Source organism: Orbicella franksi, chromosome 1, assembly GCF_964199315.1.
Source record: "Orbicella franksi chromosome 1, jaOrbFran1.1, whole genome shotgun sequence".
Classification (NCBI taxonomy): domain Eukaryota; kingdom Metazoa; phylum Cnidaria; class Anthozoa; order Scleractinia; family Merulinidae; genus Orbicella; species Orbicella franksi.
The window spans coordinates 34219648-34229647 of record NC_138145.1 but is presented as its reverse complement, the minus strand read 5'-3'; the positions used below and the strand labels follow the sequence as shown (position 1 = coordinate 34229647).

The window sequence follows — 10000 nt, the reverse complement described above, 5'->3', positions numbered from 1 at the left end:
ACATACACACACACATACATACCAGTTTTTCCGCAGAAGTAAAAGGCATAAATCTAAAAAACGAAAAAAACTGCCATACAAACCCTACTATTTTCGTGCTTAAAATTCGTTAACCACCGGGATCGATGTACTGTGGAAATTTTGGAACATTTCACCGAAGAGAATCCCAAATAAAGCTATGTAAGCGTTAAAAAACGCATTAGTTTAACACTAACAGCCAAGATTTTAACAGAGATGATTATAAAACACTATTTCATCATTGCTATTTACATTTAATAACTTTGAGAGGACTGCGTGTAAAGCGAATGCAAAAACAAATTTTACGATAACTGCACAAATTCTCACGCGCTCATTGGTTAATTTTCATTGTCAGTAAGCGGACAGACACATGAATTTATAATTTATGCGATGCGCCAACGAGCGAAAGCGGACAATTTGACAATTTGTAGTCTGCGGATCCACTCGTCTATCGCCTCATGCTTTGACAATGTTATGACGAAATTCATGATCAATAACAGGACAGACGCATGAAAAACTGACGTCGATTTGTTAAATTCCAAACAGAACGATGAACGAGCGATAAATGATTACTGAAACCCAGTCTGCTACTCGGCCCACCTAATTCTGTTCCCCAGATCTCCTCAAACGAGGAATCTCACCATTTTGATTCTTTGCAATAACTGCAAGTAAGGTAAGCGTACACAGAAACTTCTAACGGTTGCACAGTTTGTTGAGGATTTAAAACAGAACAGTAACGCAGAAAAGGATTCAGTGAAGGAAACTTGAAATGAACGACGAAGCACACGAGGAGCTGTCGCCGCGAGCGGAGATCTTCAGATCAAAACTTATTGAGGATTTTCAGCTTATCGACATGATAGCGAATAGAGGCGGTGCCGAGCCACCGAAGTACTACTCCAATGAAATAACAGGTATTGTCCCTGAATAACCTACTGACTTTTTCTTGCAAATTGTTTCGCATTTTCTCGAAACAGTGGGACAAATTTTTATTTCGAAGAAACTTTCAACCATCTTTCAGTACAGCGTTCATCTTTTGTAACATCTGAGCTAAGCTAGGTTAGTTCTTATGAGAACTTTTCAACATTAGTGGCAAATTTAAACGCTGATAACCTGTTACAAAGAACCACAAATTATATGTATTGACAACACAGTTCTGTCGTCAGATAGAGTTTTAGATAAATGATGGCTTGTCAATGTACAACATAAGCTTGCTATTTCCTGCTATTTTGAGAGCTTTGATGATAATGTTGATTCAAATTGAAAATTGGGAATGCTTTCTAATCCATACGTTTATAAGTTATTGATTGAATGCCTGCAACGTATTCTCTGCAAAAAATGTTTATTATAAACTTTGCTCATAACTATTTTTTTCCAGATGATGAAGTTATGAAGCAGCTTTTACGAGAAACACCCCAGGGATTGATCAAGTTTCAAATGTATTCCAAGAAAGATGAGCAGCGCTTCACTGACCGTCGTTTGAACAGAGTCAAGAACAAAAATGCCATTCCGCTTGGGCCATGGGCACACACTGTTATAGAGGGTATGTGATCATGTGTGGTGGATATCCGATCATGCTACTTTCTTTTTCAGTACTGAATTGACCAGATATGTAATTTCCTATATTATGGCTACATAGCTCCATGAACAGGCAAGATGAACCAAATCTTGTGCCGTGATTGCCCCCCCCCCCCCACTCCCCTAATGGACAAGATGGGGCTATCTATAGACCAAGCTTGTTTATTCAAGAAAGATGGCTACATATTAGCCTTGTGCTTTTTGCATATAAACTTGCAAAAAGAAAGACTTGGCCATTATCTTGACCTCACACTGGGTCAATAATCCATATATTTTGAATTCTGCCAACAGATCCAAGGATTCAAAATTTCATGATGATATTGATCATCACTAATTCTATTGTTCTTGGGGTCCAAGCTGGTGAGTCATTAATTTTAGAGCCCATTTGGTAATTGATTTTATAGACCTTGAAACAAACTCTTGTCTAAAAAAAATAAACACGGCATGCTATTTAAATCAATTTTTGCCTTAACAGAAATCTCTAAAGTTGATGAACCCTCTCTTCATGGACTGAAACTCACTCTACAAATTTTTGATTACTGTACACTGACCATATTTGTGCTTGAGATAATTCTTAAATGGATTGATGGGTTCTGGACTTTCTGGAATAATGGCTGGAACATCTTTGACTTTGTTGTCACTGTTATGGTTAGTATAAACATACTATAAGTTTACAGTAAACACTTGAAGCTCGTGTGCAAGTCACAAGAACCTCTATAGGAAACAATGCTGTTGCTTAGATGCTGTGCAACATTTTTGGATCATGTGACAAAACACAATTGAAGACTGCTTGAAGATTCTTGAAGATTAAGCTTAAATAGTTGTTTTCTTCTGATGATTTTAGTCTACTTCTAGTACTCATCAGATGATTAAAAAAAAGATGAGTGTGAAGTATAGGAGTCTTTGTTTGTCTATCTATCCATGAACCTAGATTCATAAATTTTCCATTGACTTTTATCTTTCATTTTTATGTTTTTTTTGTAGTCATTTGTGCCAGAGATTATTGAGCTTTCATCAGGGAAAAACACAGCTGAACTTGGAGTCATTGCTGAAAATTTGAGAGTGTTCAGAATCTTACGATCACTGAAGATGGTGAGCAAAATTTGAAAACATCGATTCATCAAAACAGTTCCAAAACAATAGGTGATCAGAAGTGAACTGTTTCATTGGTCATTTTAGGTCTCAAGATTTGCTCAGCTTAGGATCATTGTGCTGACAATTCTCAAAGCATTCAAGGTAATGATCGACAATGAAACAGGTTCAGAGGTTTTACTTACCTTTAGCTATTTGTTGGAACACTTATCTATTAAGGAAAAGTTTTGCCGAATTTTTGCCACTCACGTTTTTGTGACAAGCTGTTGCTAGTGTACATGTATAAGTATTACTTCATGAATTAATGCAGTTGACACTCTATATTTTAGTCAGTACTTATCCATTTGCTGCATTACACAAATTATCATAATACAGTGGGCTCACATTAGTAGCAAGTTTTTATCAGTCATTCATCTTTCACTGTCTAGTCAATGGCATTCATTTTGATCTTGCTGATGACATTCATGTACATTTTTGCTGTGGCTGGAACTGTCATGTTTTCTTCCTACTCCAAATCCAAAAGAACTGACCTCAAGTATAAGCAGAGCTTCAGGTAAACAAATGTGCAGATCAGTTTCTGATATTTAGATAAATCAATCTACATAATATTTCATTTGAACTATAAACATATTATTTAAGTTGCACTGAGCAGACACCCTTTAACTGTGAACTTAAAGGGCATATCACCTTATGGGGGTTAAAAATCTTAGAAATGTTTCAGGGGTTTCATTAATGTTTTCAACAGGAGGGCAACTGGTTAAACTATGAGAACTGAACGTCTTTGTAAGAAAAACTTTCCCCTAGATGGTCACACCAGCGTGGTAAAATTGTCCTCACAGCTGATCAATTTGCTAGGTGTCCGACTCTTAATGAAATCCCTGGAGTTTGTTTGTATGTGTGGCTATGACTCATGACTGAGTGTCAGCTTAAATGAGTAGTGTCTGTTAGTGAAGGCTTGACAGTCTCTGAACAAGTTATTAAAAATGTACATCTCTATTATAGCTGTAAATACCACTGCCTTAACAAAACCCTGTGGGGCATAACTTCTATGTTACAATGTGTAGTCAAATGAAAAATTATGCAGATGTTATCTAGTACTGTTGTTCTTTACTAATTAGTCTTGTGGTCAGATACTAGGAAAACGTCATTAAATTTTGTCTTGTGACAGCTTACTGGTAAGCTATGTAAAAGTGATGGAAGAGAGTGGAGTACAGAATTAAGATATGATTACGTGTGTAATTTTGTCAACACAGTTCCTTGGGTAATGCACTTGTTACTCTGTTTCAACTCTTCACACTGGATCACTGGTATGACATCCTGAGAGATCTCATCAAAGTGGCGGATTCTATCACAGTCAAGATCTACATCATCTTGTGGATCTGCATTGGGGCTTTCATTTTCAGGAATATCTTTGCTGGCATTATGGGTGAGTGCCCTAGAATAACTCACAGTTACAACTTGAAAGAGCAAGTATCTTCAATGCAGTGTTATGAGTATTACTGGGTAAAACTGGATCATTGGGTAATACAATTCAAGAGTTTTCATGGGCGTAGCCATCATGCTATATGAGCAATATTATACTCTACAAATATGGTAGGTTTATGCATACTTTTTTGGGGTGTTTTTATTTGTATATTTTTTCTACATTCCAGAGGTATTTTTGGATACGAGTCACTGCACAGCTCGTTGGCTATCTACCATCTCTTATAATCCATCAAGTATTTTTGCTCGCTTGATTGGTCTTAATGCATCACGTGACTGATCACATCACGTGACTGTATTCCCAAATTATCAAAACACGCATGTTGCGAAAAACATTTGAAGGATAATAAATACAATAGCCTCCATTTGGCATGAAAATATGCTTAATGCTCAGTTGGTGTGAAAATATACTCGGATATTTGTGCTTGGACATTATCTGTTCCTTGAAGCTCGCAGCTTTCCTCGAGCTTCGTTCTCGGAAAACTGTTCATTTCGCAGAACAGATAATGTCTGCAGACAAATATCCGAGTATATTTTCAAACCAACTGAAGGCTATTGTTTATATATCCAATTATGCACACTCCTGGAACATAAGCACTAACCTCAAGGCTGGTTTTCACTAGAGATGGAGTTAGAGTCGGAGTCGTAAGAACACTTGTGACCTAGTGAAAATCAAAAATCAGAGTCATAAGCTCGATGGAATCAAAGTCAGAAGATTCAGAATGTTTCCATTTCCTCTGATTCTTTTTATGACTTTGTTGCTTACAATCTCGTGAAAACTAGATTGTTGGAATTGGAAGCAGATTGAAGTGAAAGAACCAACCAATCAGAAGCCCCAAAATTGAAAATTGTGATTGGTTTATTCTTTGAGCCTCTTCTTCTGACTTTGACAATCTAGTTTTCACGAGATCGTAAGCAATGGAGTCGTAAGCAGGATTGGTGTTCTGCTTCTGATTCTGTCAGTTTGAGTTCCACTAGATTGTATCATTCTATGCTTCTGATTACGACTCTGACCACGACTCTGTGGCTAGTGAAAACCAGCCTTGAGGGTGTGTTACTTTGGGATGATCCAGATCAGGATCAACTATCCAAGATTGCTCCAATCTTGATGGAAGAATCCACTCTGACAAGGATGGATCTGATGCACCACAATCTGAGTGATTTGCTGGTGTAAAACTATATACTATTGTATTCTCAGAACTATTGTACCATATTACAAGAGGGAAAAGGCAGACAGTAACAAGATTTTGAAGAGCTTTTCCAGATACCAAGATCTCAAGGCGATCTGTTAACAAAAAATGACAACTGTGCATGTGGTTATAAGAGTCAAGTTCTTTTCTTTCAGTAATGAACTTCCAGAGCATCCGCAATGATTTTAATCAGCAAGTGAAGGAGCAGACTGAAGCCCTGGAGGCAATGCAGATGAGGGCTCACTTGGCAGAAGAGCTGGAAAGACAGGACAGATTGCATGCCAGAGCTAGGTATACACATTCTAAAAGTAGACAAGCAAACATTCATGTACTGCTCATGGTAACCTACAATTGCAGCCTTTATAACAAATGAACTGGGAAAATGAACCACCAAAAAACACGAAAGTGGGAGAACTTTAGCTCAACAATAGCCCCGCTGTTATAGTTAAAAATATGTGATTCATGTTGTATCTATGTAGACGCAGTAGCAGCGTAGGTGTTCAGCTGTTTCAGGAGAGAGGTAAACCTCTGGAGCACATGTCAGTGTTAGCAGAAACTGAAGAAGATGAAAAGGATGCAGATGAGCCTCACGAGCCTGAGAAAAGCAAAGAACCTCCAGCTTTGCTTCAGGGAGAAAAAGATACGCCAAGGCAGGACATAAAAGATGGTGATCCTTTGACTGCTCTTGGCAACAAGCTTGCTAAACTCAGGTAACTTACTGCTATATTCCTCAATTGATCCAGACTAACTTATTTTGTAAATCCCACACAATTTCCAGAATTGTCAGTGGGCAGCCTAGAGAAAGATGGGTCAGAGATCACTACTGGCCAAAATTCTTAAGTGAACTAAATTGAACCTCAGTGCAAACTGATGCATTGTTTTCTGGATATAGGTGTAATAATCAAAGGGGTAGGTGGAGAAATCAAAGGAGAACTATGAAGAAGTCGTGGAGAGGTCTGCTTCAATCAGCTGCTATATATGCTTGAATGGGTTTTGAAGATAATTAACAAGGTCACTCAGAAAAGTCAAAATATCTCTGCCGTTGATGCACAATATACATGGTTTTGTTTATTACAAAATGTTTATCCACCCCTGAAAATTAAATCCTTGAAATATTTTTTCTTGACATCTTTGCAGTCTTAACGAGTTTTCTGGAACACCTCACCCTTCTGAGACTTTCTGCATTACCTTGCCGTAGATAATTTTGTGTATATCTAGTTTTCTAACTGCATTTCGTACTTTTGGATCTCTGCCATGGTGAAATCAAAACTCAAGTGCCTTAGCTAATTGTTGTGTTGACGACATTGTAATTTCAGTCACAAGCATACAATAATAGTTATTATTAGTGTTTTGATACCAGATACACATGAAAACAAACTCTGAAATAACTATGGCTCTGTAATGAATGCACTGTGAAATCATTGTCTTAAAGTGAAAGAAAAGTTGACTGATTAAAATTAAGTGATTAAAAAAGATTCAGTGTCTATGGGATTTCCTTTCGTGTGTTCAGCTACAGGAGCTTAAAAACGATGGAAAAAAATCCCTCAGTGCCTGCAGCTGCTTATGGACTCAAGTAGAGAGTCTGCTTACGTGAGAGTCCATTAAGAGGGCATCTACTGTGATATTATTTTGATAAAAAACTTTTTGATTTGTGTCAAGGGAAACAAGATGTAACAGTGCATTAGATCAACAGACAGCAGGTGAACAGCAGGAAAAACCAGAGTTACAAGGAGAGTGTGGTCATGACAGAGCAAAAGATTTAACTAATGGTGAGTATACCGTGCAGTTCAATGTAGCACATGGCAGATGGATGAATGATTTGGAACAACAAAGGTCTTGTTTTTAATAGATTCCAAACAGATCAGAGTCTTCTCTACTGATTGTCTATCACAACTTCAGAAGCCCAAAGACACCTCTAGAATGTATTTGCTATTAAAAAGTAAGCACCTGCAGTAAGCAACACATACACAAGGCGACTGGAATCTGGATCTGGGGTCTAAAAAGAGGTTGAATGGTACGGTTGCTTTGTTGTTCAGACAATAATATACAGAGGAACTGCAATTATTTCAGTTCCTCTGTATACTATAGAATGTAAATGCCTGGGTAGAAAAAAATTGTCAACGTAGCCTGGCAAAGCATATCTGGGTAACCAAGGAAGAGCGAGTGCTTAAGAGTCCCTGTCCATAAATATGGAAAATAACTCGGCAAGGGTCGACAATTTGATTTCGCTCATATTTTTATGGATTTTTACAGGCAGGCACTCTTAAGATTTGTCAATGAGTACTGGGACTGATGAGTCATCAGATGTCTCCAGTACCTAGGGTTGAGAAAGTTTTTCACCTTATCAGTGGCAAGCATAATTAATAATTTTCATCTCTTCGAACTTTGACTGTGTTCAAGAAGAAGACAATATATATATATATATATATATATATATATATATATATATATATATATATATATATATATATATATAATAAGTTAAGATGCTTCGAGCCAACAGGGATGCCACGTGCCAGAAGGATCCAAAAGGATTCGTAGTCCAAACCTCGAGTAATGAAATTTGTAGGCAATTGTGGAAAACGAGGACGGACAACTTCGAGCGAAACAAAAAATATATATACAGTAAAAAATCTAAGAAATCTAAAAAAAGGTTTAAAAATTTAATAAAAATAAATGTTTCGGTCAAAGACCTTCATCAGTTGCAGTGCAAGTGAATAATAAATTACAATAACCTTAAATAAGTTTACAGTATAAAAAATGACATCATATTACAAAGATGATTACATAACAGGGCGTGGTAACACATGAAAACGAAAAAATTAACCAATGATAAACAATCGGTGATTACTAAGCGAGATACTATGACAATGCGGTACAAAACTCAAAAGACACAAACCAAATAAGAATAAATAATCGAATATAATACAAATAAGATTAATATCAAAAAAGTAACGCGATTCGTCGAGTCAGCCGAAAGTGTGAAGGGACCCGCGTGTAAAATATTCAATGTTCAAATAAGGCGGTCCCAAAATCCCCAAACAAAGCCCTTGAAACTATGCCGCGGCAAGGCACAACAGGCGCCCTAAACAGGGCCCTTAAACAACAGTAATGTAATAAATTCCCCGATGGGGGCCCGTGAGAAAACCTAGCGCTAACAAAGCTAACAAGATCCAAGGTCAGGGCCTTTGAACACCTGAACTAAGATAACCGCCAAATTTGCAAGTTATTTTTGCGCTAATTGTAGTTTATTCTTTTTTTCGAGTGGAATTCCTGACGTTTGTTCAAGCCAAAAGGTGCCAGAGAGAACAACTGTGCACTCCAATATGCCTCTTTAGTGATTAAAAGCTTTTCGATGTTACTTGTATTGTTTGCATTTATCTGCACTTGATCAATACACTGGAAAGAAAAGTCGTTTAAGTCGTGCGGTGTTCTGTTGAAATGCACCGCTACCTCACAAGTCTTTTTCTTGGTCAGCATAGCAGACTTGTGGTTGCAAAATCTAACTCTAAAATCTGTTGTTGTAGAGCCAATGTATTGTAAGTTACATTTCTTACACGAAGCCAAATAAATGATATTTTTTGAATCACAGGAAAGTTTCAATTGTATCTTATAGCTCTTGCCTGTTTGAAAACTTTGGAAAGAATTTGATTCAACAAAGTAGTTGCGACAGAGATCACATCTTGTTCTTTTGCATTTAAAGCAACCCTTAACGTCAACAACCTCTTCAATCTTAGTGTTAGAGCCATAACGAGATGGTGCTAACAACTCCTTAAGGTTTTTAGATCTTCGAAAAGAGGCTATGATGGAATTTGGTGGAAAAAATTCTTTTAATTTGGGGTTGGATTCCAAAATACCTAGGTGTTTTCTGATGATGCGACCAACATCAGGTAAATTTGGATTAAATGTTGTTACAAATGGAAACAATTTCTTCTCAGCTTTGGCACGAGTTCTAAGTAAGTCAGTTCTAGATGTAGTTAAGGCTTTAGAAAATTGATCTTCCACTAGTTTTGTGGGATAACCCTGATTGACTAGATAACCCTTGTATTCAGTTGTTCTCTCGGCAAGAAATACTTGTTCAGAGCAGTTTCTCTGTAACCTAGTTGCTATGCCATAAGGGATAGCCTTGAAAACGTGTTTGGGGTGAGCACTTGATGGTGGAAGATACAAGTGGCTATCAGTTGGCTTTGAATAAACGTCTGTCTGGATGAAACCCCCGATGAGATGTAAAGTTAAATCTAGCACGTGAAGCTCGCGTTCAGAAAAAACTAATTCAAATTTAATGGTAGGATATAGGGAATTTATAAAGTCAGTAAACTCATGCAGTGCAGGAAGGCCTTGTTGCCAGAGATCAAAAACATCGTCACGGTATCGCCACCATAAAGTCGGCTTTATGGGGCCAGAAAATTTAGCTTGATAATCTATTTCCCCCATGGCAAGATCCGCATAACTACAGGCGTTCTTTGGGCCCATGGCTGTGCCATGAATTTGTAGGAAAAAGTTTTCCTTAAAAACCGAGTGATTGCTCTTCAAACAAATTTCTACTGCTTCTAAAATGCAATTAGTGGATGGAAGCTGGTTTTCTCTGGCATTCAGTGCCTTCTTTACTGCAGTAAGACCGAGTTGATTATCTATGTTAGGGA

At 37.4% G+C, this 10000-nt stretch overlaps 1 protein-coding gene across 1 annotated transcript in view; it reads left to right on the top strand.

Annotated features, from left to right (window-relative positions):
- LOC145460697 (cation channel sperm-associated protein 2-like) overlaps window positions 1-10000 on the top strand; it is a 260280-nt gene that overhangs the window by 247882 nt on the left and 2398 nt on the right. The window contains exons 2-12 of the mRNA XM_081445585.1: window positions 1-929; window positions 1394-1558; window positions 1885-1953; window positions 2069-2241; window positions 2578-2685; window positions 2773-2829; window positions 3114-3238; window positions 3939-4111; window positions 5513-5648; window positions 5837-6067; window positions 7017-7126. The exon at window positions 1-929 is cut by the window's left edge and continues 2681 nt beyond it. Of these exons, the coding sequence (XP_081301711.1) occupies window positions 788-929; window positions 1394-1558; window positions 1885-1953; window positions 2069-2241; window positions 2578-2685; window positions 2773-2829; window positions 3114-3238; window positions 3939-4111; window positions 5513-5648; window positions 5837-6067; window positions 7017-7126 (1489 nt within the window). The 5' untranslated portion in view covers window positions 1-787. The remainder of the gene's footprint in view (window positions 930-1393; window positions 1559-1884; window positions 1954-2068; window positions 2242-2577; window positions 2686-2772; window positions 2830-3113; window positions 3239-3938; window positions 4112-5512; window positions 5649-5836; window positions 6068-7016; window positions 7127-10000) is intronic.